Source organism: Ambystoma mexicanum, chromosome 7q (assembly GCF_040938575.1).
Source record: "Ambystoma mexicanum isolate Mex_15411 chromosome 7q, UKY_AmexF1_1, whole genome shotgun sequence".
NCBI classification, from domain to species: domain Eukaryota; kingdom Metazoa; phylum Chordata; class Amphibia; order Caudata; family Ambystomatidae; genus Ambystoma; species Ambystoma mexicanum.
Genome location: NC_090941.1, coordinates 751,857,476 through 751,884,904, shown reverse-complemented (window position 1 = coordinate 751,884,904; position 27,429 = coordinate 751,857,476). Strand labels below are relative to the sequence as shown.

Here is a 27,429-nt window from a genome sequence, read left to right as displayed (position 1 = left end):
AGGTGAGGTGAGCCAAACAAGAGAAATGTTTTGGGGGCTTAACAAATGGAGCAAAAATTGCACCCAAGGGTCATGTGTGTGTGAGTTGCCTGAGGAGCGGGTGTTGGAGCACACGCTCCAGGAGAGGGACCCTAAGCAGCATGCAGGTTGAATGCTGCCAAGCACAGAGCTGCCAGGAAAGAGTCTCCCTGGCTGGTCTCTCAGCTACGCAGACAGAGGCTGAAAAGCCCTTGGAGTTGCCGGGGAATGGTGGTTGCTAGCTAGTGCGTGTGGGAGCAACAAGTCACCAGTAAGACACCCCCCCTGACCCTCTTGAGGGCAAATTCAGAAAGGCAGTGTGGGAGCAGCTGGAAGGTGAGAAGTGGCAAGTTGAGCAGCAGCACTGTAGGAAAGGAGTGAGAGGAGGATGAAGAAGTTCACTGAAGTCGCTGATAGTGATTTTCCTTCTGTGCTGGCCCCACGAGAGGCCGCAGGACCAGCAGCAGGGGCTGTATACACAGGAATTTGGTGTGAGGTCCTACGGTTTGGGAAGGGTCCCCGTAGGAACTTTGGGAAATTACTCAGTGTAACTAGTCCAGAACATGGGGATGTTGGGAGGCAAAGGAGGCACGTAGTCCACAGGTGGCATTGAGGAGGTGAACACAGAGCCTGGTGAAGTGGAGAGCTCAGAGGATTCCAGGTACAGGTGAAGGGGCAAGTGGCTCCCCTATTGGTGGACTGAGCAGCCTGAGACCTCCGAGAAGAACGGAACTGTGACAGAGATCGGGACCGGATCAACCATGGTGAAGGGGCAACAAAAAATTGAAAAGTACAATAATCCCAAACACAAGCAGCCGAGGTCGGAGGCAGAGTCTCAGGAGTGTCAGCGGACACAGAAGGGGATCTTGGGAGGAGTCACCCTGGATGCAGTGGTGGAGGCAATCCAGGCAACCAGGTCATCGCTAGAAGGGAGCATCAAGGAGGTGTGAGTGGACGTGTCACTGGTGCGGGTGGACCTCCGTAAGGTGTGCAAAAGAGTGACGGAGGTAGACCAGAGAGTTTGCTTGGTGGAAGATGATCTACAATGCCTAGCTGTAGTCCACAGGGTGGCACCCAGAACAGTGGGGAATGGGGGGGGGGGCAAAGAGCCCCACTGACTGGAGACAGAGCGGCTTGTGATTGGGGGGGGCAGGGGTGGTGCAGGGATTGCATGCTGAGGCAGGGCCCAGGATGGGGATGGAATAATTGGGAAAGGCAGAAGGGGTAGCAGGACACTGCTACTATGCATCTTTGATCACGCAGGTGGGGTGGGGTTCCGAAAGTATGGTTTCCTATCCACTGGAGTGGAAGAGGAGGTAGATGGGATGACTATATGATCAGACTGGAGGGATGGAGGGATGGATGGATGGAGGGAGGGAGGGAGGGAGGGAGGAGTTTCGGGGATGGGGATGGGGATGGGGAGAGGCGAGTTGCAGTGAATGCATGGTGGGCTAGGCATGGGGGTGATTGGAAAGTGGAATGTCTGAGGGCTGGGAAAGTGGCTCAAATGTCAGCTAGTGGGTGGATTCCTTAATGGACATGGGGTTCACGTAGCACTACTTCAGGTTACCCACATGGTTCGGAAAGCTTTGGAAGCACTTCGGCGACAGTGGGGGTGCGGTAGTGGGACTGTCCTATTCGTCCCATGCCAGAGGGTTTCTGATCTGCGTGGCCTATCTGGGTGGCCTCGGGGGTTCTTCTTAAGGTAGAGAAGGTCCTGATGGACGAGGTTGGGAGGACAATAGTTCTCGTGGGACCGCTGGAGGGTAGAACTGTGTGTAGTAAACTCGTATGCATGGAATATTGATAAGGATCATTTCCCCACAGGGGATCTGGTGGGCGGGTACAGGGAGGGCTTGTTTATATGGGGGGGGGGGGTTTATCTGTCTGTTGGATTCAGAGTTAGATAGTACCAGGACATGCAGGCTGCAGAAACGACAGGCGGCAGCTTTGCAAAAGGTGGTCGAGGGATTGGACTTGAGTTATGGCGTGGGACGCATGGCCAGGAACTGGGATATTCCTACTTTTCAGGGGTACATCGTTCTCATTCCTGCCTAGATTATATATACTTGTGGGAATGGAGGACTTCCACTCTTTTGATTGAACAGAGTACTTGAACCGTACCCTATTGGACCATTCCCCCTTGGTAACACAGCTGCAGAGGTTGTGGCAGCAACCCCTGGTGAGGTTGTGGCGCTTGCCGGCCGAGGCTTTAGAGGTTGTAGGTTTCAAGGGGCTGTTGCGGGAGGAGATTGGGGCGTTTCTTTTAGCTCAACAAGGGATTGGTACAGATAGCAGGGTCCCTATGGGTGGCACTCAAAGCAATGATTGGGGGTGCATATCTAATGTAGCAGGGATGAGGAGGGAACTACAGGATGTGCTGAAGGGGACCGAAAGGGAGGTGGTGGATTTAGAAAGAGACCTGCGAGGGGGGTGGCAGACTAAGGAAGTGCCTGCTTACGCTGGTCGCTCCTCGCAAGGCCCTGGCTTTGCTGTTGAACTTTGAGAGCAGCCGCCGGGTTGTGCAGATTCATGGGAAAGGGGGATAAGGCAGGGAGGTTATTGGCTTGGCTGATACATAGGGAGTAACCACGACATGCCATTATACAAATCCAGAGAGACGGGGAATTGACTTGCACTCAGGAAGTGATTAATGACGCTTTTCTGTCTGTCTTTTTACCAGAATGTATACACAAGTGAGGGGGCATACTCTCCAAAGGATGCTGACGAGCTGTTAGAACTGGTTCAGCTGCCTGTCCTGGTGGCAGATCTCAGGGAAGGGATATGGTGGCCGATTGAGGAGGCCGATATAGGGAATTGGGGGGGTGCTACAGTCGATGAAGAAGGCTAGGTCTCAGGGAAATGACGGTTTCCCTGTAGAATTTTAAAGTAAGTACGCAGATCTGCTGATCCCATGACTTAAGTGTACTGAGGCATTCGGGATAGGGATTCTTCCTGCCTCGATGAGGGAGGTGGTTATAACTGTCTTATTAAAGGAAGGGAAGGATCCGTTCGACTATGCATCCATCATCCCATTTCATTATTAAATGTGGACATGAAAATGATGATCCTAGCTACCAGACTAGATGGTATCGCTCCGATAGTGCACCCGGACCAGTGCAGATTCATTGGAGGTCGAAATACAATGATGAGCATTTGTCGCTTGCATCACATCATGGACCAGGTTAAACATCTAGATGGGGAAATGGCGTTGGCATCTTTTTATGTGATGAAAGCCTTTGATTCTCTGGAATAGGAGTGATTGTTCAGAGTGTTGGGGGGGGCCTACGGATTTGGGACAAATATCTGCCACTGACTGAGTCTGCTATGCAACAATCCGGTTGCAACGGTGAACACTAATGATTGGGTATCCCATCAGTGGACGTTGGGGCACGCGCCAGGGATGCCTGATCTCCTCCATTTCTTTTTGCATGGCCCTGGAGCCGCTGGCCTAGTTATTGAGAAAGGAGATGAGCGAAGCGGGGATACCAGCAGAGGGGTGCAGCATGTAACTGGTATATGCAGACGATCTGCTGCTGTATGTGGGGAATCTGCGTGATAATATGCCAATGTTGCTGGATGTGCTAGGAAATTTCCAAAGACTCTCGGGATTCTGGGTGAATAAAGATACGTCTCTTTTGTTTCTGTTGGGAGGCCTCAGAAGCAAGAATCCCGCTGATCTCCTGGACTGGGGGATATGCTGGGAAGGGGAATCCAAATTGGTCACGATATATAAGATACGTTTTATAACACGGGAAGGGCGTTGTCTGGGATGGGGGATTTAATCCAATTCTGGAAGAGGCTACCGTTATCACTGATGGGGAGGGTAGCTCTCTGTAAAATGGTAATACTATCAAGGCTGCTCTATTTTACTAATATTCCATACGTGATTAAGAGGGTGTTACTCAAGATCCTGGATGAGACAATTGGGGTACTGTTGTGGAATGCAGGGAGGAGTGCATCGCTGGAGACCCTGCGGTGCCCACACTCATAAGGGGGTCTCAATTTACCTGACTGAGATGCACTCTATGGCGGCACAATGTAAGCAGTGTTGGCGTGGGTGGACGCTAGGGGAGAGCTGTTGAGATGATTGGTGTGGGCCCTTCAGGCGTCTCAGCGAGGGACGGACCTGTTGTGGAACACGATAGAAGGCAGAGGGGTGACTAATGTGTTTCTGACGATACGGGCAGTATTTAAAAAGCTACTTGGGAGGATGCATTTTGCAGGATTATATAGTGTAGATCTACCATGGAGTGTGGACCTGAAGCTGCCACGGGTAATAGGGTGGGGGGGGGGGGTTGTGTGGTTAAGGGAGAAGGGATGTTGAACAGTGGGGATCTGTTTAAGGGAGGAAGGCTGATGCCATTTGCGGAGTGGAGCACATGGTATGGGATCTAGAAGTGACACTTTTTAACATATGGGGCGCTGACTAAGCGACTAGCTGCAATATAAGGGAGATACCTAGGGTGCTGGAGGGGCGCACATCTCCTGTATTTACCAGGCAGTGAGGAGCGAGATCCTCCCTGGAAGGACCTGGAGGTAAAGAGCAAGCGGGAAAGGGATTGGGGTTGCTAGAAATCTGAGAGGGAGTGGAAAAATACTTGGGAGCAGGTCTGTAAGGTCTTGAGGCGCTCAGTTTCAACTTATTCAATTCAACATACTGCATAGAGTTTGTGTCCGCGACCAAACTTCATTTTATGAATGCCACTTAGCCAGGACGGCCCGCGCTTTGGGATGGGGCCGGCAGGGCATTGGCACATGATCTGAGGGATGTACGGTCATTGCACGCTACTGGAGAGTAGTTATGTCTAAGATTAATGGCTTGTTCAGGTGCGTTGTGAATGTGACCAGTAGAGTTTATGGGGTATGATACTAGGGGGAAACGCACATCGCGAAATCGTCTGGCCCAGTTTCTATTGATACTAGCCAAACAGCGGATGGCCATTGTCTGAAAGAAGCCCCAGGGACCATCTGTAGTGCAATGGATGGCGGATGTCCGCAGGTGGGGGATGGTAGAGTTAGAAATCCTGCCGACAATCAGCTACCTTGAGCAGCAGGAAGGGGTTTACAGTAGACTGGAGCCAGATGGTGATTTAGCGGTGTGCCATGGCCGACTTGAAACCTCCATGAAGAGAGGGAATGGGGCGATAAATGATACAGAGGTGGTGGGTGAAAGGGGGTGTTGGGGTAGAGAGTGGGAAGTTGGCTGGCTGGGAGATTAGGGGAAGGAAAGCAAAGGGTTGCTATGCTATGCATTTGGTTGAATATTATCATGTGTTGTGCACTTACCTTGGTTCGGTCAGGATGGCTTCTGTTTTCTCTCCAACTTTCTCTCCTTGTCCCCAGTGCCAGCGTAGCAGAGGTCTCGGTGAAATTGCCAGACTGCAAAATCCCTCTCATGGGTCACACCACCACTTACAAGTGGCTCTCTTCAGGCGTTTACGTCCCCTGCTCTCCTCTACCTTTAGCTCTCCTGGTGCTTTGCTCACATGCTTGCTGGATGTTTCCTCTGCGGAGGATCTCCTGGTCTGTTAGCTTCCTCGACACTGCTGTGCTGATTTGAAACTCAAGGGTTTCACTTCTCTTTGATAATGGTCCTTACCTTTTTATGATACATTGTTGGGTCCTCCCCAGTAGAGGACTATAGTCCGTTCTCTCTTACAGTTGAGTGTTCTCTATTACTCGCTCATTCCTCCTCGTCCTAGTCCCCCTCTCCCCTGCTAAAGTTACTAAACTGCACTGAATCTGCAACTGGGCCACTCACCTTCTCGGTCCTTGGCCCAGCCACTCTCCCCTGCACTGCTTCCCTGGCACCCCCTGCACTACGGGACAGTGTCTGTATTCCTACAGCCCCTCCTTCCCAGCACTTATCTGCACTTACTCGCACTGCCACTAGCTGGCCCTTGTTACTTTCCTGTATGCTATTACCCTGTACTGCACTTTCCCCTCTCCCTTTCCCCTTGCACTTCTCCCTTTCCCCTCCTCCCTTGCACTTGCGCGATCTGAATGACACCTGGCCTAGTAGGATCGTTGTATGTCTCCCCTTGTCCCCCCCCCCTGCCTTGTCGCGCCTTGAAACACTTGTGTATAGGCGCGTTATAAATACCATATCATATATCATATCAGTATTGGTAGTGTCTAACCACTGAACAATCAGTATTACTCTCACACTTCTTCACAGTAGTCTTACCAGGTATTTCTTCTGGTTGGATCTTGGATCCTATGCAACAATAACAAACAGTGCCTTGGTCTGTTGGGTGGTCTTTTTGAAGCTCTGATAGCGTTTCTGGAGAGGAGCGCCTGCTACCTTCTTTGAAATGTTTGCAAGGAACTTTGGGTTGGTCACCCTGAGTTACCAGGGGGCAACCAGATGTGGACTCCCTGCTCACTGTGCTCAGAGAGACAAAGCTTCACTTCACTGATGAGGCCCAACAAGGCTGAAACGCGTGTATGGGGTTGCTTTTGGTACTCTTGTTCAGAGAGGAATTGCCATAGTATTTCGTTGCTGGACTGCCCATGTGGGTGGGACAAAGACTGATATGCAAATGGATATTTCCCATCTGTGAAAGGTACAGTGAGCAAAAAGCGTGTGCTGCAAACTCATCTCAGCACAGGTTATCATGCCATGCTCTTTCTGTAGAGGAGCGCCTGCTACCTTCTTTGAACTGATGTTGGTGTTGGTCCAAGAGGGAGAGACTTGGGGAGTTCCTCTGTGGAATGGGAGTCCTTGTCGCCAAGGGCGTGGGGGGGTGTCTCTCCCTGTGAGGTCCCGCTTGCTGCCACCCTTGAGGGGAATATTTCATAGCAGGACCACCTCCCTAGCCTCACAAGGAAAGGCTCCTGCATGGGGAGAAGTGATTGAATACTGTGGTTCGCCACAGTGTGTAATGGCTGAGAATTTTTTTCTTATACATTTCTCTTAATTGAATTATTGTGTGGACTCATTGCATTGAGGACCCCTGACATCACTCATTCACTCCTGAGAATAGTCTTGACTGCTCTCCAGAACTCAAGTCACCAGTGTTAGGCAAATGGCTAAGTGTTGCCAGAGCCACAGCAATCTAGAAGTAGCTTCCTTCCTCTTGGGTCTCATGGCGTTCTTCATTTTTCTGTTGAGAGGCCAGACTGCAAATGCGATCCGTGCAGTGGCTGTTGAGTGATCAATGGTCCCAATGCTTTGACGCCATACAGGACATTATCAAGGTGTTCATGTCGGTGGCCAGCAACCTCTCTCGGTGGGCCAGCAGGGAGACTATGACAGGGGGAACAATTTTGACCTCTATGGTCCCATGCCCAGGTGGTAGTGGATGTGTCCTTGCGGTTGGGGTGCTCACCGTGGGGATGTTCAGTTGAGCGGCCTCTGGTCACCAATGGAATGCCAGTTGCGGGCAATCAGGTTGTCCCTTAATGAGCAGGGTGGTGTACTGTCTCTGCCCCTTTGCAGGGAGGTGCTGCAACTATGGTTCTGGTTGCTGGAGAACCAGAACTCGGCTTCAGCTGTCCATGTGGCAGGAATGGAAAACTGGCTGGCAGACGCTCCTCTGAGCAGGCAGGGCATGGTCTCATATTAGAGGAAAGTGTGCTAGGAAGTTCTCAGAGTTCTTCACTTGTGGAATACCCAGACAGTAGATTGGTTAGCTACGAGGGCCAATGCAAAATGCAGAGAGCTTTGCTTGAGGAAATTCCCAGTGAGGGGTGCACTGGGTATGCGTTCCTGCTGGAGTGGGTCTTCAACCGCTACTACGGATTCCCACCAGTACTTGTCATCCCGTGGGTTCTCAGGATGTTTTAAGCCACCATGATCTTGATCGCCCCAGATTGGGACGAGAAAAACATGGTACTCAGAACTCCTGGACTTGACCATCTGGCCAGATGTACGGGATTATTTCAAATACGAACATTTCAAAGATGAAAATGTTGAATTCTAAATGTGTGTATTCGAAATACGCATCCCACAGCTAAATTGTCTTTGTAGACCCCGCTCCCCCGAAGCCCCTTACTTAACTTTTACGGCACACTTGGCGGTGTGCCACGAGTCCCTGCAGCACCAGTTACCTTCACTTCCGTGGATGGGACCAGTTTACATCTTTTAAAACTTAGTTGTTTTGGATGCACGGGACACCCCCGCTTCCATTATAGCGAACAAAGGAGTGGGGGACACCCCCGCCTCCTTTGTTCTCTATAATGCACACTCAATGGTTGAAATGTTCACTACTTTTGGCTGTATGTAATTTTGGTACAGCCGAAATCTGATCACTTCAATTATTCGGTATTATTTTTGTGCAATCCCCATCTGGCCACCTCTCTGGTTGCCTCAGCAGCCAGACCTCCTATCTTAGTTCGGAAGGTTCGGTGCTCCACCTGAACCCATAATCCCACAACCTGCATGCGTGGCTCTTGAGCGGATGATGTATGATGACTGAGACACCTCAGACGAGGTACTTGAGGTGTTACTGGTTGCACACAGACCATCTAGGGGATCTTTGCACATGTGCAGATGGAGAAGATTGAAGCGTGGTGTAGGTGATGCAGGGTAGACCATGTCGCTTATCCCAGCACTATAGGGATGAAGTTTGTTCTGTCAATGGCCTCTTCAGGTCTTCAGAAAGGCACAGTCAAGAGCTACTTGGTGGTAGCTTTGTCTGTGTTCAAGAGATCTCTGGATCAAGGATCCTTCTTCGTGATCCTGGTTATCGCAAGCTTTTATTGGCCGAAGGATTGCAGTGTCTGGGAAGGAGTGACAAACCCAGGGCTTCCTGCATCTTCTGGAGACCACAAGAGCCAGCAGGTAGACCACCCAGTCTCCCATGACTGCCTCTTACATAAAAAGTTTGATGAGCACCTCCGACTCAATACATTTTAAACCTCGAGTTTCAAAGTGCATTACCATGGCTATGTATTTGAGATTGTATTATATGGTTTTTAAAGTGGTTCTAGCGTAACATGTCACAAGCTCTCACAATGGGAAAACAAAGGGCATTTCTTTGCCCTGAGATCGTCACGGACAGATGGTACAGGGTGCGTTGACTCCATCTGATAGTCTTGCCCCTTGACGAAAAACTATGATGGAAATACTGTGTAAGATGGGAATTACCATATTTCAAGTGGAGAGCTGACATTCTGATCGCAGCGCTGCCCAGCCCTCCCCGTAAAGGTGTAATTTAAGTGGATCAGCCCCAGGGCAAAGATGGCCGCCCCCCTATAACCGGGATACACCTCAGTGACACTTGATCCTGGTGGGGGTGTGGGAGACCCCTGCTGGATATCCACGAATGAAGGAGTGAGGCGACCAGCGGCTTACCAGCGATAAGCGTTTGCCTCAACAGCAGAGGAAACACCCCTGACCAATAATCCTACACAGTGCCCGAATCGCTGGATAGCAGGGAGTGAAGCACTGTGCCAGCCGAGATTGGTGGGACAGCCAGCTTGGGTGGGCCGCAGCTGAATCAGTGTGGCTGGCAGTGGAGGCAGCCAGAATCGGTAAGCCCCAAGTATGACTTCCGACACAATTTGCCTTTTGGAGCTCCAATTGGTGGTGTTTTGCATTTTGGAAGAGGTCTGCTAACATTTGCCACTGAAGACCTTGTGGCGGTCATTTTCGCAGCATTTGTGCTAAGATCCGGCAATCCTTTGAGAATCAGCTTTGTAGCCTTCCTCTGTGTGGATTGCCATACCCTGTGGTAACCCTTTGAATGGTGGAACTTCAACCTCTTGGGAGGGTGTGCTGGTCTGTGAGGAGCCTATTTAATGTGTGCAAATACTGATTGGTGTCTGTGGCGTAAAATTGGATGGATTGGGAAGTAACCTGTGCGGACCCCTAAAAGCAGCTCTCAGTGAGGTGCGGATGGCTGGGTGAGGACCGCTTGCAGCCGTGGTGCAGTCGCCGCCAAGACGTAATGTGCCTAACGGGTGGATCCTTGTTCCCCCCACTTCCCCTGGCAGCATCAAAGGGAAGCCGACCAGGCCTAACTGTCTGCACCCACAGGTCAAGGCAGTCACAGGAGGGAGCAGACTCTGCTGCTGAGACCTACAGGCCCGGAGGCCATGCTGTCACCACTTGAACTTCACAGCAGGGGCGTGCTGGAACTGAGGGCAAGTTCACTCAAAGACACTATTAACGGAGCAGCAGTGGGCAGCACAGAGGTTAGGTGTGTGACTGACTCCATAGAAAAGTAAAGAGGGGGAGAGAAAGGACAGAAGGAATTAAAAATAGGGACGCCACAAGACAAAAAAAGGGACAGGGTGCTTGTACGTACTACAGTGGACTTGTGGTGTCTTTGGCCAAGCTGCTGCAGGTGCTTTGATTTCGGCTCACTAGGCCTGCCTGCCCCCGTCCGCCCCCAACGAGGGGGCCCAGGGGCGCCATCCCAGAGGTTGCTAACATCCTGGAATAATCGGCCATGGAGTGGCTCAAAAGGAGTACAGGACTCTGGCCTGAGGTGCTGGGTGTGCCTGTATGCAAGAAAGTAGGGGGGTGCAGCATGCAGAGTGCTCTTCATGCCCAAGGGAAGGGGGAAAGAGCCTCTGGCACATGAGGCAGACCCACCAAAGGGAGCAAGGCCCACAGAGCCATTATTGGCAGCTGAACAAACCTTAACCACAGACATCTACTCAGCCCCCAGAAGGGAGCCAAGGGGAAGGGCAACGCAATCGAGTCGTGCATCGGTTCAACAAGGAGGATATGATGCAATGCGTGGCAGACTTCCAGGGGAAGATTACGGAATCATTTCAGAAACAGTTTTCCTCCCAGAGATCGGAACTGAAAAATGTGGTACAGGAGTTTAGGGGCAAACTTACAAAGCTGGGGGAACGATGATTCCAGGAAAATGGAGGAAGCCCTAGAGCGGCTGTCGCACAACCTGGAAGCAAGATTGGTGGGAACCCTTAGGATTAACAAACCCGAGGTCCAGCTGTTTCAGGACTTGGCCCAGTCCACCCTACTTAAAAGTAGATTGATGGGACCGGTCGTGAAAGGTTCAGCAAAAGGTGCAGTAAAAGTGGACATTTTCTGTTTGGCTTGCTGTTCACGAAAGGGGAACATAGGGACACTTCCTGCGATGAAGGATTGGACATAAATATCATCGGCTGACTCTGCTGACCGCCCGGCCCCTTGAGACACAAGACTGGAAACGCAAAGGAAAAAACTGAGGGAATGGTTATCCATAATGAGAGAAAGCAGCGATTCCCGTGTATCAAGAGAACTGGTCAAGGACAAAGAAAAGGGCACTGATGGCTGAAAGTAGACTAGTGTTGGGGCTGGGAACTACCTAGTGGGTCGCTTGATCCTTCAATGACTTGAATGTTGGGGATTCGGTGGCAGGGATGGGTCGGGGTTTCCACACAGGCTTGTTACTATGTGAAATAGCATCGACGCTTGGAGCGGAGGGTTACAATTTGAGTTTGAGGCCTAGCTGAAAATGGAGTCTGCAATGCATAGGCCTTGGATTTGCAATGAAAATCAGGGATCGGGATCAAGGATGAAGAAATCTGGAACAGGACGCCACGCAGAAAATCAGGAAGAAGTCGGGACTCGGTCCCTGTGTGTTATCAGGTTCCCTTATTTATCATGCCAAATGACATCACTAAAGTATATGGCAGGGGCAGGCTTACCGTCTACACCCCTAAAGCTGTAACTGGGCAGGAGCACAGTTTCCGCCTTGCTTTTCGCTGATTGGATCACAGAAAAGGATGTCATGTTTATGGTGTTACTTTTACAATGTCTAGAAACCTCCCCTAGCTCCTAGAACCAAAATCTAATTTTCCCACAAATACATATTTATGTAGTTATGACCTCTAAGAAAATCAGGTGCACAGGTTCATATTTTGTGGGTCACATTTCAATCCAAATCCCAAGTCTATGGGACCTGGTTTTGCCTTTCTGCTACATTTTGGCAATTTTAACCATGAAAGATTTGGCCTAACATTTCCCAGTTTTGTACATAGATGTGCAATTACCCCTGGGATATGTGTACAGAATGTTAAGTTTGCAACATTAATACTTTCCATGCAATCAGTCATTCTTTAACTTCTGTTCCTTATGCAGTACGGAGTTCTACCAAGTATTCATAGAAAGAGCATAAAATTGGATTTAAAACTACAATTTTTCATATTTTTCCTCATTGTTGCTGCAAAGTTAAATGTCTTTAATGTTCAGTTAAAAATAGGCTTTTTAAACACCAAATGTCACTTGTCATTTTTTTTTTCTTTTTCCCAAGTGTAAGCGAATGTCCATTCCTTTGAAGTAGAATGAGGGGCCTCTCCCTTAACTGAAGTTTCCTGCCCCTCCCACTTGAAAGCAGGAAGCAGGGACGTCATTTAGGATTAGGAATACCAAATAAGGTCTTTCTGGAATTCTATACAATTGCTAGACTCATTAAAGGTTTATTTCAGGCACACTTCAGGAGTGAGTCACTGATTTAGTCTGTTCTTAAACGCCTCAAATCTGCCTTTCATCCTTCTGAGGTCGATAAATGAGTACCAACACAGGTTGGGTGATATTGGGTGTATATTTTTTCTATATAAAGCGCTTAAGCGTAAGTGCTATATAATAAAACATTCTCATTTGGTCATGGACGTCTGCTTGCATTCACAGTAATTTGGTAATATGGGCCTATATACATTGATCTTAACGATAAATATGGTGCTCCATTCTTGTATGAAATGTACATCACATTATAGCGATATCATAACCATATTTTTTGTAGTGTACAATGCTATGTGATAGCACTTCCTGTTTTGTCAACGGTTGAAAGGTCGCGTTCCATCGCATCCTGTGATATCACTTCGGGGTGGGGTCAAATGACATCACTTCCTGTGATGTCACCAGGGGTCAAGGGTCATGTGATGTCACTTCCGCTACCCCTGGCATTTTGGTGAAATGACGTCCCTGCTTGAAAGGTGAGTTTTAGCCTGTTATTGTCTTAGCCTGGGGCAAAGACTAATGTCTGATGCCGACTGGGACGTCATTGTCCTGGGTATTCATAGCCTCCAAGCTAGCAATTAGCCTTTCCTGTGCCAGCAGTTTGAGGTGTCACCCTTTCTCAGGGCTAGCAACTTGCAGAGCAGGGTTTTTTATATAGTTTACCAACTCAGCCTGGGTTTTAGCTTTGATGTCCTTTTAAATTTTTACTTTGAACCTATGGAATTAACAGTTTATAGGTGGCTTTTTAACAGTAGCACATCCTTTTACATTTCTTAAATAATCGAGCCTTTACACAATAATATACTTTAAAAATAGGAGATTTTGCTCTTTATTCAGGCAAAAGCACATTTAACTTATTTCTTTAAATTTGGTTTTCCTCTGCAGCAAATACACACTTTGGGCAGCTCTATTTCTTTCCTTGAGTGCTGGAGGAGTTTGCAGCATGGATACAGTTACAGGCATCTATGTTGAGTCTTTCTCTGGACAGCTGACTCTTGACACGGTTGCAAAGTTTTAGCTGCGTTTCCAGTGTAAATGAAAAACAAGGTCCCTGGTTGCTTATCCAAAGATACTTTTGACTGGAGCTGTCATTCAAATGAGGCCCGGTTCATCTGAGCCACAGTGGATGATCCTGGGCATTGCAGGGCCCTTAAATCACAGTGGTTCAGGAGAAATTGATGAATTTAGCACCAAAACAGCACTTTAAAAGTGACATTTTAAAGAGGCATTTTGGGTTTTTTAGCAAAATAATGCTGCTTCTTTCGTTTCACTCCATGTTAAATATTGCAGAGCACACTGGCACATTCCTGCAGCGAGTACTCTGTTCCACCCAACCTGAAGTGTGTTTGGCAGGGCGGTGCAGCCATTTTCTTTTTTTGTTGAAAAATGCAGTTTAGGGATATTGGCGCGCACAGAGCAGGGGGCAGTGCAGCCATTTTGTGCTGTTTCTTGCAGCAAAGTGATGTAGTGAAGCATAGCTGAGTGGGTCAAAATCTCCCACAGCCCGTAACAGGCAGGGGTATGGGGCCCACATATGGTGATCTTGTCCGGTTTTGCAACCCTTCTGGGTACGGGTGCAAGCCTCAAACAATAAAATGCTGAACACTAACCTGCCCCTTGGGATGGAAACATGCATACTGGGCCTTTGAGATAGGGAAGCCGTGCCACGAAGCGGGCGTAATTCAGTGGGACTATTCAAGGTTTCGGGGCATGGTGTTATCGTAACTCTGTGGCGATTATTGCTTCCATATGTGCTTGCACAACCTGAAGATATCGGACAGTGTGCAATTACTCCTTCTTAGACAACTTTGCAATTGATAAGTGATTATCAGCTGGGTGATTGGGGGGGGGGGGAGACTCACGGAAGGCAGGTATGGGGGAGATAGGTGGGACTTTGTTGTTTGGACAAAATGCTAATAAACCTAATATACAAAACTGTGGAAGCATAAGTGGAGAAACTCCATGGAGAACTTGACACAAGGGGAGAGCCCTTTGAAACAGTGGAACATTATTTGATCTTTTTTCAGAAGTACTGAATAAACGGTGAAAGATCATAAGAAATATAGGGCAAGGGAGGAGTCCTTCCTCTCATTGAACTTTTCATTCCTTTTTGTTTTCGGCACCTTAAAGGTTTGTTTGGAACTCCTAAAGAAAGCTACAAATGCATAGTTTACAGAAATCCCCTTGTAGACATTATTTATATTTTTTTCAAGGTTTTATTCATTTATTTTCAAGATTTACAATAACCAAAATATACATCATCAAAGGTTCAAACAGAGTATTAAACAGAACACTCAGTGTTTCATAGGTACAGAAGCAAAAAAGTCCAAATCATGGATAAATATTGAAACATTTCAGATAATACAAGACACATTTTGTACTATTCTTAAAATAAAACACAATCTCAAAATAATTCAAGAATAAATGCAACATAGAACATTACAAAAACAAAGACCACACACAGACTACATAAAACAGAACAAAAACAAAACAGGGGGAAATCCTCAACTGATGCACATAAATAATATCGGATAGTCTGATCCGATAGAAACAACTAATCCTCAGATACAATCGCCATATAAATCTGTAAATGGTTTCCAAAGATCTCGATACTTATTTTCCTTTCCTTGTCTCACAAACATCACCCGCTCAAAGTTTGACAATACCAACAAATCATTAATCCAATTCTCCGGTTTAGTGTTTTTGGACACAGGACGCTCTTTGGTTTAACATCCTGACACGGACGTTCATTCATTTTGTTGAAGCAGGGAAACCCCTCATAGACATATGGACAGGTAGGATTTCCCCAATCCCTCTTATTATTCTGACAATAAAGGTCTTATTTCATACTGAAATTACTGTTACATGTCTGACTGGTACAGATTGGAGCTTTAGAGCAGACAGGAAAAAGTGTGAAGGAAGATTACTGGCAACTTGTTCATGGAAAATAAGGATCAAAGTCATTGACTCTGAGATGGTGCACACCGTCAAGACCGCTTTGTGACTGAGTGAGGTCGGTTTCCTGAAGACGGTGGATGGTATATCTTTCATGTGTTTGGGATTTTTATAATAAATTGCTATGTCATAATAATGCTTTAGATGCGAAATCTATAACACTGACAATTGAAACCTGCCATAGGCTGCCTTAGCGGCTGGAAGAGCTACATTATTCCAGTTAGGAAGTGGTACAAAGTCACGCCTTCTTGAGGTCAGAGAACCTAAATCTTATATGCGAAAAATGCGTTTTTCCCACTAATGTTCGTGATGTTATCAGCCACAGAAGAAGGCTGTTGAACCCAGTTAAGTGCAGTCCTAGAATATGGTTTAGAGGGCATCTTCATTTTCATTCTAAACCTAGGCTCTGATCTGATGTTTTCTTGTTTGATGCTTGAGCATGCAAGGGTTCTATTACTCAGTCCATAAATTGTAGCAGACTGAAGATTAGCTAATCCACCACAGGCCTGGCAGTCTTGAGCGTCTAAATGCAAGGGTTTGTCTTACTGTGTTGCACCCTCTGAAAAACAACGCAAGTTGTAATGTGCTGTCACTGGGGCTGGTGACTGGGTTTCTGTTGAGGAGAAGGATACATGAGTCGCCTTAGTCCATGATTTGAAAAGCATTAACTATGACCTGGGTTGTGGCGGTTTCAGTGCTATATTTTTGTGTGAACCCAGATTGGTAATTGCAGATTAGGTCATGTTGAGAGTGTGTTGGTAACTGCTGTCACAATGATTTTTCTAATTTAATAGTAGGCTAGTGCTCAGTTAATAGCAAGATCTGAGTCCAGGGTGGGTTTTTTGAGGGCAGAGTGGATTAGTCTTGTTTTTAGGGTGCTTGGTAAAATGGCTTGTGTGAATGAGGAAATTACTATTTTGAGGGGGTGGGTGCCGGTGGGCCCATTGATAATCTTCAGGCTGGCAGCAGGAGAGTATCATGTTTGTATACAGTTGGTTTAAGTGACTCAAGGGTGAAAGCAAGATCCTTGGGGAGGTAGGGGGCGAGAGGGAGGTGGTGAAGGCAGTCTGGGTTTGTGTTTGTGCTGTGGGACTGAGAGCGGGAGGAGGGGGGTGGTGACAGGTTTTCTGATATTAATCTGATGTTTTATCTATCCTATTGAAGTTATTAGCATTGCATTTTCTGTAGACTGTTTTACCTGGCCAGGCAGTGGGTTTCAGCAGTTTTTAAATGCTGTGTAGAGCTTTATTCTTGTTGGCGGGTGCCAATACACTTAGGCATTTGTTTAGTAATATGCGATTTTTGGCTTTGATTATGAGACTGGTGCATACTGCGTTGAAGGGCTTGAGGGTAAGGAGGTATTTCTCCCTCTGCTTTTTATGACAGTTATTCTTGAGTGACCAGATGGTGTGTTTACTGTTAGTTCATCTGTGTACCAGGGGGCAAAGGCTTTAACCCTGATGTAATGTACTTTCAAGGGAGCATGTGTCAACCATTTCTGTTATGGTTTGTTTGATAGCTGATTAACCAACCGCCTCCAGTGCAAATCGTCTCTAGAGTTGGTGGTCTAGAAATTCCAATGGGGCGTCATTACAGGAAAAACCCGAGGACTTTGTTTGCCCACCCTTTACTTTGTTTAACCCTGGGGTATGTGTGAGGAGGATGGGGCTGGTGGTGTGGTCTGTAGAGTTGGATAGGGTTAAGACATTGTATCAGGGGGAATGCTGAAAATATGAGCCAGTGTAGGTTTTCTCTAATATTTGTGGGGGTGAGCAGCCGGCGCATGAGCACGTAGCTCTCTGAAGCTCCTGGACTACTCGTCGAAATCCTGTTGTAAATCATGCTTCTTGTGGAAGAATAATAGCACCAGATTGAGCCTTGGCTGGGGGAACACTAGAGACACTGTCTGGGGGATCTGCAGCAAGACACTTGCTGATTTGGAGCCCCGGTGGCGGGTGTAATATTTTGCTGGTGAAGAGATTTGATGTACTATGATGGCCCCCGGGACTGATCAAGCCTGCCAGGGCTGAATTAGGGAGCCTGGGCTGCGGAGAGAGGACCCGCAAAAAAGAGAGAAGGTGAGCGCTCCAAACCAGATGTACCTAAACAGCATTGTTTATTTCAGTTGGGAGGCGGAGCGGCATTCCCAAGGGACGGGAAGGTGGCGTGGTGAACGCTGGAGAAGTATGGCGGTGACCGCAGGCCCGGAGGTGCTGGCAGGGGGACATCAGCTGGCTGGAAGCGGAGGCCCGATGCCCCGGGAGATCTTGCATGCAGAGCTCCTTCGCTTTCGGCACGAAGTGAGGAGCAGCAGGGGATCGTACCCCAGAGTAACGCTGCAGTGCAGGACTGCGATACGGGAGTGATGGGAAAGAATTGCCGCAATGTGCACTACTCGGGGCGACATCCCAGACTAATAGCTTTGATCCAGATTGGTTACAGAGCACAGCCCTGCAGTGGGTCCCCCACCTACATAAGAGTGAGTACCATTGATCTGGGGGCAATGGTGCCGGTTAGGGTTCCACCCCATGGAGGACCCCCACGAGCAGGCCTTGCGACTCTCTGGCTGTGTGTTAAATAACACGCTATTGGAATTCCCATTCTGGGGGTCTGGAGCCTGGGAATTGACATTTGGTTGAGAACTATCCCGTGTCCCCCTGTATGATTTGGTTTTAGTCCCAATAGACATTCATTGGACTCCAGGGGAGAGATGCAGCAGTGAGATATCTTTGGACCCAAAGTCCCAGCAAGAGAGCTGCCCCACCGCCCCTCCCCCATACAAACTGAAAGGGGTTGCTGGAGCAGTGGAAAAGGAGCATCAGTAATCGAGACTTCAGCAAGAGAGGCTGGTGGAAGACTGTGTAGCCCTTGACACTCTCATACCAGGGTCCCAAATAGGACATTTGGTGAATCTACTGGACTGGACCCCATGAAGGAGATGTGGGAGAGCCTAGTGGGTGCACATTCCCTGGCAGTCGGACTCCTGGGGGCATACCTTGATGCAGGAGAGCGAGGGTTCTTCGGAGGGAGATTCTAGCACGCTTCAAGTCGGAAACCAAGGGGGAGGCTTGAAAGGAGTGTGGTGTTGCATCTTGTCCGCAGCAGGAGCCCTAATGGGAGCAAAGAACCCCCCCTTGAACTAGTGCTGCATAGAAAGAGGAGGGTCCCTGAGTGCATAGAGACATAGGCTTAGGGGCAGAGCCGCTTACTAGTAGTGGCAATGGTGGAGGGCCAGCAGAAGATGGACACATATACTGACCTAAAAAACAAACCACAAAAACATGAGGCAGGTCTGGGTGTGGATGGAGGGGGCTCTGGATGGGTGACCCTGGATACCCTGATGGAAGCAATTTAGGCCACTAGGACTATTGAAGTAGGGGTGCATGAGTCCTTGATGAGAGCGTAACTCCGGAAGGTGTGTGAGCGAGTCACAAAGGTAGAGCAAAGAGAGAATGTGGAAGATGACCTGCAACATTTCAAGAACCAGGTGGCCAGCCTGGTGGGGGCAACCAGGACATTGGAATCTAGAGAGGACGATGCAGAAGGTTGATCAAGACAATGCAACATCTGCTTGGTGGGAGTCCTATAAAGAGAGGAGGGGCCTAGTGTGGAGTTCTTTGTGAGCATCTCATCCTGGACACCCTGGGTGTGAAGGGACTGTTGAAATTCTTCAATTGAACAGGTACATAGGGTGCCGGTTAGGGTTCCACCCCATGGAGGACCGCCAAGAGTAATAGTGGCAAAAATGTTGAACTTCAGTGACATAGATGCTATTTTACAAGAATCCCGCAAGTTGCGATATTCTTAAGTGGGTAACACGAAACTGCGCATCTTCCCGGACTTCACATTGGAGGTACAACATCAGCGAAAAACCTATGATGCACTGAGATGGCACCTCAGAACTTAATATTAAGTACCTAATGTTTTTCCCGCCTAAATTGAAGGTTATAGTAGGTGGGAAATCATGTATTTTTTTTTGTCTTTGCAGGAGGTGTGGACCTGGTTGGACTCGGCGCCACAGGGTTTGGACGCACAAGGAGGGAGGAATGGGGCACTACAATCGGAGGACTGAGGTTGGATTAGGGGAGAAGAGTCTGGGTCGATGTGGTGGCATGTACTGCATTTGAGGCACTAGCTAAAGATTCAACGGAGTGGCAGCAAGAGATGATTGCGTGTGGAACGGAGGCGATGGTGGTGGGGTGCGGGTATCTGCGGACCAGCGGTCATTCATCCACAGGAGGGAGGTGGAGGGTCGGGAAAATGGCTTTGGAAGGTGACGAGTTGTGGCGAGAGGGAAACAAGACCTTGGTTGAAGTTCTCAGGAGGGTGCGCGGCATCAGAGTTGTTGGGGGGGGGGGGGGGGGGGGCAGGTAGAGGGGGGACTGGAGAGTAGATTGGCAATAGTTAGCCGTGACGGAGTGGGAAGAGATGGTAGGGGTTGGGGGAATTGGGGAGACAGTTCGGAGGGATAACTGGGGGGAGTTGGATGGGCAGATGGGCAGATGAGCAGATGAGTAGAAGGGGGATTGATTATCATATCCAACATGGGAAGTGATTGAAAATTGGGTATTGGAGTGTCCGAGGGCTGAGTAAGACATTTAAATGCCAGTGGGTTGGGGGGTTCCTGAAGCGACATGGGATGCAGCTAGCCCTGCTGCAAGAAACCTGTATGGCACGGAAGGATTTGGAACTGCTTACGAGTTGGTGGGGGGAAGGGGGTGGTAGGAGCCTTACTCGTTGAAGTACGCAAGGGGAGTTCTGATCTGGGTATAGGCTGGGGTACCTATTCAGGTGAATAAGGTTCTTACTGATGTTGGGGGAACAGTGGCTCTCCTGGGCACATTGGAAGGTAGACCTTTGCATGATTAGGTCTTATGCTCCCAACATAGACTACAAGGAATACTTTCCATCTGTGATGCAACTGGTGGGAGCGCACCGGGATGGTTTTTTGTGTGTTTGGGTGGGGGGGTGGGGTGGATTTGAATTGCCTTTTAGTTACTGGACTAGATGGTATGGGGACATTGGGCCTATTGAAGCAGCAGGCACCGTCTCTGTGGAAGATGGTTGGAGACTGGAACCTAGTGGAATTGTGGCGGGAGTCACATAGACAAGATCGAGTCTACTCCTACCTTTCCGGCGTACATGGGTCCTTTTCACGCTTAGGTTTTGTGGTACTGTTTCGCCCCAACAAAGATATGTTTGGTAATGCAGCATATCTAGGGAGGGTCCTCTCGGATCACTCGCTCTTAGTAACATCTTTGAAAGGATTGCGGCGGAGGTAATCAGTGAATTTGTGGTTGCTCTCTGTCACAGCTTTAGAGGATGTGGCATTTGGGGACACATTGCAGGAAGAGATATTACGTTTCTTTGAGAAAACGACAATGGAGAGGGGGTTAAGAAGGCTCTGCAGGAAAAGCTACAGAAACCAGAAGGGGTGATATCTGATTTAGAGAAGGAAATTGCAACAGAACTGGTGGAGGCACTGGTTTCTCATTGGGAAGCACAGAACTCACTATCAACATTTCATAGGAGTAGGAGGAATATGCAGATTCACGGGAAAGGGGATGAGGCGGGATGACTGCTGACCTAGTTGATACGTCCGGAACAACCCTGGCACACCATAACCCAGATCAGGTGGGATTCTTGGGAATTGGCCATCAACCAGGCGGGGATTAATGAGACCTTGCAATGCTTCTACCAATCCCTATCCATAAACAAAGGTATGTACACGGCTGAGGATGCAGAGGAACTCTTAGACGTTGTACAACTGCTGGTCCTGGCAAGGGATCTGAGAGAGGCTGGAAGAACCCATTGAAGAATCCGGAATCTGCAGAGCGTTGTGGTCTATGCATAGGGTAGGTCCCCAGGGAGTAACAGATTTCTTGTAGATATTTACTGCAGGTACGAGGATCTCCCGGTCACCCGACTTAGTCTATGATGAGGCCTTTGAGACAGGAACCCGAGGCAGGAGGCGGTAATAACGGTCCTACTGAAGGAACATAAAGACCCCCTGGACTGCATCCTATCGCCCAATTTCATTATTAAATCTCAGTGCGAAAATCCTGAGTACGGTCTTGGCTACCGGACTATCTGGGGTGGCTCCACTATTGGTACATCCAGACCAGTGTGGATTTATAGGGGTACGGAGTACCAAAATGAACCTTTACCGCTTACATCATGTGATGCACCAGGTTAAGGACTCTAAAGAAGACCTGTCATTGGCTTCCTTTGATGCTATGAAGGCTTTTGACTCCGTGGAGTGGGAATGGTTGTTTCGTGTGCGAGGGGCCTATGGATTTGGGGGACATTTGTCAGTGGCTATGTCTCCTGTATAATAGACCAATGGCAAGGGTGATGCCTAATTACTGGGTGTCCCAGCAGTGGACTTTAGGTAGGGGGACGCGGTGGGCATGTCGGTCTCCCCGATATTGTTTTCAATGGTGCTGGAACCACTGGCGGGATCTCCGGAAAGACATCGGGAGACCGGCATTTTCGAGGGAGGAGTAAGGCACATAGTCTCCCTATACGCCGATGACCTGTTGTATGTGGGGAACCCGCTGGAAAACTTGCCAATGCTGCTGGGGGTATTGAACCAGGTTATCAGGCTTCTACATTAATAAGGAAAAGTCAATATTGTTCCCATTGGGAGGACTTCACAGCCAGGATCTTACTGGCATTCCAGATTTGGGGCTCAGGTGGGGGGAGGGGAGTTATTCAGATACCTGGGCATCCACATTTTTCACAGTATTGGAGGCACGTTTGTGTGCAATTAAGGTATAGCACTGTCCGGTACAGGTGAATAGGTCCAATTCTGGAAGAAGTTACTGATATCATTGATGGGGGGGTAAGGCGCATTATACAAAATGGTCATCCTCCCAAGACTCCTCTATTATTGTCCCAATATCCCCTATCGCATCAAGATTTTTTTCAAGATGTTGGATGAGTGGGTAGGGGAGTTGCTATGGAATACGGGGAGAAGGGTCTCACTGGCAACCCCACGGCACATGCGCCTGTAGGGGGGGGGCTTAACCTACCAAACTATGAATGATACTGCATCACAGTACAATTGCAAACGGTACTAGCATGGGCGGATACTAAGGGGGAACTGTTAGGTTTACTGGGAAGCCTTCTGGCCCATCGGAAGGGAGTAGACCTACTGTGGGGCATGATCGGGGTGGCCACTAATATATTTCAGGTGGTGCAAGAGATCTGGAAGAAACCTTTAGGGACACTACTGGTGCCAGGGCTATACAGTGCAGATCTGCCATGGACCCCAGACTTGGGGCTCTGGTCAGCAATACAATGTTTTTTTTTTGTATCTGATGAATAAGGGATGTGGGTCAATGGGAGATTAGTTTGAGGGGGAAATTGATGCCGTTGGAGAAATGGATGGTGCAGTATGAGGTCTCTAGAGGGTGGTTACTTACTTATGGGTCAGGGACTAGACATTTGGCCATAATGTGGACAGGTATGCCGGAAGAGCCTGCCACACACCCACTGATGCAGGTGCTGCTCACTCTGGGGAACAGAGGGGCTATCGGGCAATACAGGGGGAGTTTCCTCTAGAGGAGTTGGCGGTTAAGACCAAGTGGGAAAGGGATGTGGGGGCCCAGATCTGAGGCAGACTGGCGTACAATGTGGGAGCATGTACGGAAAGTCTCAAGGAATGCCAGATTTCAACTTGTACAGTTCAATGTCCTACACAGGGAGTATGTGACACCCACTAAATTACACGCAATGAATAACACCTTGAATAAGTATTGTCCAAGATGTGGGTCTGGACCGGCAGGGGTCTGGCACATGTGGTGATGCTCAGTGATCGAACTTTACTGGCAGGCAGTAATATCTAGGAATAACGGACTGCTAGGTTCCAGTTTTGGAAGCGGCCAAAGAGTGTGCCTATAGGGGCTGATAACGGGTGGGAAACGATACAAAGTAAGGAAGTAGTTAGGTCAGTTTGTTAATATTGGCGAAGAAAAAGATTAGCCATAGCCTGAATAATAAAAAACAGGGTCAATCCTTGGTGGAATGGATGGAAGACATCCGTAGGTGGGGATGGCAGAGTTGGACATTCTACAATGAACCCGGGACCCAGAGTTGGTGAATGGATTGGTGGTGGATTGGCGCCAGCTGTTAAATTAACTGCATTCTTCGGCGGACTTGAAACCTCCCTGAATGTTAAAGTTGGTGTTAGAAATGTTCAAGCGAAGAGGTATTGGAGGGGACTGGGGAGTGGAGGTGGGGAGGGTTGGTAGTTGCAGTATTGTTGGAGGGACCACTGGTCTGACATGTTGGATATATACTATTATTGACCTACTAAACTTCTCCATCGTTGGTTTCATGAAAAAGTTGTGCAACATCAACACAGGTATTGGGATTTCTGTGCAATAAAAAAAGGAAAAAGCTGAATAAATGTGTGTGTGTGTGTGTGTGTGTGTGTGTGTGTGTGTGTGTATATATATATATATATATATATATATATATATATATATATATATATATATATATATATTTTTGGCTTTAGGTCAAGGGAATCCATGAGGTTGGGGATTCTCCCTATTGCTTTTAGTGGTTTGAGTGCCTAGCAGATGGTAGTTGCCAAGGAAGAAGTTGTTGAGTTTGTGATTGCTGCTGAGGTCAGGATTGTCATCAAGGAATAAAACAGACCTATAAGGTGGATAGTAGATCAGACTGAATGTGGCAGTCGTGTATGCGACCTGAGAGGAGCTCTGAATTCATGGCTCTTTGGTGGAGCATGGTACAGGTCCAGTCTGATTAGTGGATAACGGACATGCCTCTGTACCTTCCCCATACATTCAGCATCTTGAATGAGGACATCTGACGTGGGCAAAGCCACATTTCTGTGATATAAATAGCCTAGTTTGTGCTGGCGGCTGTGCCCATACAGAATTTGCATTTGCATCCAAGTCTACTTCACATTGCGATGAAGGAGAAATGGATATCTTGAGCATGCATGGGGGTGGATGGATGCAAACCCATCCCCTCAAAGAACTTGTGGCAGCTTGGTATCTGAACTGCTGAACCTGGGGCACGTTTGCCTCTTAAAGTCTGATACATCTATATTCCATTCAGAACTCCACATCCAGTTTGGGATTCGAAAGTGGTCCTTACTACTATAGCACGCTGGCCATTTGAGCCTGTGGCTACAGTATAGCTAAGACTTGTAACATAGAAAACTGCCAGAACATCATAGGATCCTGGGAGAATACTTCACTCCTTAATTATGTGCAAGGCATTTATATTTTACCTGGATAGGACCGAATCCATAGGATAACAAGTACATAATTATTCTCTGCAGGAACATCCAAGCCAATTGGTTGTAAAGTCTCCTATTGCTAGCTGTGTAGTTTATGCATTATGGAAGATTACAAAGTTGCAAAAAAAATGAACGCTCCAAAGGGCCTATATTCATACTTTGGGGTCAATGCAGATTTATTTGCTTTTTTAAGGACTCATTTGAATTTTGGAGAAGCAACTTGATATTGTTCCCCTTGCCTTTTCTTCACATTATCATTTGGACATTGCCTCAAGGGAAGATTCTCAATTTGGACAAGCATTGGCTTGTAACTTGTTTAGCTAAACGTAGTTCAAGTGCAACCTCCCATAATTTTACTGATGCTATAGAGTCTCCCATAAGCAGAAAGGGAGCTGGTGTAGAGTATGCAGGTTACCCACCATAGTGACTAACCTATTTGTAGTCCCTAGCTCTCTTTTCTCCATACACCCACTCACCATTTTTTCTAACTTGGCTGTCTGTCATGCTTGGCAAGGTTGGATGGAAACGGTCTGAAGGATAACACTGGTGGGTTGGCTTGGCCGTCTGCCCTCCACCTGTCCTGTCCTCCCAAATGCATGCACCTGAGCCTCCCCATTTGTTCTGAGGGTTTTACTATTTAAAACGCTACAGTCCCTTCCCCAGTCTAACTGGCGCCCCTTAAGTATGGAGGAAAGAGAACTGTGGATAAGGAGTACAATAATCACTACATTTTGTAACTTAATTTGCATCTCAACCTGCACAATTTTCTGCAAAGTGAACTGAAAGTGTTGCAGATTATGTACCCAAATTGGATCACTAAATTGTTCCTAGACTTCCCCATAAACCAAACCATGTATTTTGCTGGTTTTTGTTGTTGTTGCTTAAGCCTAGTGCCATCTAAGAGAACCCTCACCACTTTTGATGTAAATTGAGGAGAATTCTTTTGTTCACAATTCCTTAAAATGAGTGTTCCTAGTTAAAACCAGTTTCCAAAAGGAACTTGGGTTTGTAGCAAGAGTGTTGATACCTTTAGCCCAGAGGAAAACATCTGGTAATATCATATCAGTGATGCATACACTTCCTTCATGACCCATGTGCAGGTGTTTGCCTGAGGAATGGTCTACTACATAGGAGGCAGAAGGGTTAAAAAAAAAGTCCTTATCAGCCAGTGCTTTAGTCCCTTAGACCTGATCCTAAGATTCAGAATCTGGAATTTAATAGCACCCAGCTCTGGCAAAAACACATTTTCCTTTTTTTGAAACTGTACAGTTATGCGCCTAACAAATGACCAATAAATGTTGGATTGCTCACACTACACCGACTGCTTCATTTGCAGCCTTTGGCCCGATAGGAAAAAAAGCGATGCTTATGCCAGTTGATATGTTAACAATCATTGTTTTGTTTTTCTTTTCTATAGAATGTCTGGTGCAAGAATTGTTGCTCACATGGCCCATGTGTTGAAGCAAGGGCAATATGGCCTTGCTGGAATTTGCAACGGAGGAGGTGGAGCTTCAGCGATACTGATCGAAAAACTATAGGTTTAAATTATGCTGAATGGAGATTAAAATGCTTTGGAACAATTACATGATCAACGTACTATTCATAGCGTTTTCTGCTACATTATGTAACTTTTGTACAAGAAAGATTGTTGTTGGCGACAACCTATTGAATAGCTCAAACTGCACTTGATGAGCCATTTCCATGAAATCTATTACATGAGGACAATTGGTCTGTTTAAAATTGTTTTTTGTACAATTTGTATACACATGGCAATAAATCCTACACCTATTTATGTGAACAGCTAATTCTGTAATCCATTGTATGAATAGGTTGGCTATATTCTAGAGAATAATGTAAGTCTTTATCTTTGTATCTATAATCCATCCATAAATCGATATGGCATTATTGGTTTGTGGAGACCTGAATGGAGGGACTTGTAGTACTTGCAGTAATTGTGCCTCAACCCTATTTGGGACATTACATAAGAGCCAGGCTTATATGTACAGCTGGTCTGGTCGGCGACTCATAATTCAACACTTGTAACTAGGGTAATGCAATTATTTTAGCAGGTAAATCTACTGCGGAATGGGGATAGGAGACCCATAGTTCCACATGTTCATTTTCCAGTATAGTCGCAGGTCACTGGATTGACAGAAAGCAAAGGTAAAACCTGTCATAAACAGTGGTACAAAACTAGAAAGAAAATTCAGGACTTTGCGCCCAATAGAATGAATACGTGTTTATTACTAGATTGATAACACGTGTTTCGGCCCTTCTTGGTCTTTTTGAAATCTGGGCTGATATATATATATTTTAACAGTACAGTTTGTAAAAAGCCACAAGATCATCATGCGATAGTTTACAAACACATTGTGTCCAATGCCAAACATAGATAATTAGTGATTGGCAAAAAAATTATTACATTGCACAAATGCACATAAATATTTATCTGCAAACCAATGAACAATTGTGCACAAGAGACAGAGAAATAGGGATTGGCATTGGTAAGGAGAATACGGGGTAAGTGAAAAGCAAACCAATGCAATAAATAAAACAAAGTCAAAATGCAGGGCAGGGGGAAGAAGGAACAGACAAACAAGCATCATTAATTCCAACTGTAAAGATGACCAAAAATTCCAACAAGAGTGCACGTTTTTAAGGAATCGCTTTAAAAAGAGAGGATATCCAAACAAATGCTTGCAAAAAGCCTTTGAGAAAACCAAGAATCTTCAACAGGAGGATACTTAAAACCCTAGAA

At 47.3% G+C, this 27,429-nt stretch overlaps 1 protein-coding gene across 1 annotated transcript in view; it reads left to right on the top strand.

Moving 5' to 3' along the window:
- The window catches only part of ACAT1 (acetyl-CoA acetyltransferase 1), a 330,010-nt gene extending 303,534 nt beyond the window's left edge, over nt 1-26,476 (top strand). Inside the window, exon 12 of the mRNA XM_069640458.1 lies at nt 26,089-26,476. Within this exon, the coding sequence (XP_069496559.1) occupies nt 26,089-26,209 (121 nt within the window). The 3' untranslated portion in view covers nt 26,210-26,476. The remainder of the gene's footprint in view (nt 1-26,088) is intronic.
- Nucleotides 26,477-27,429: the final 953 nt, after the last annotated feature.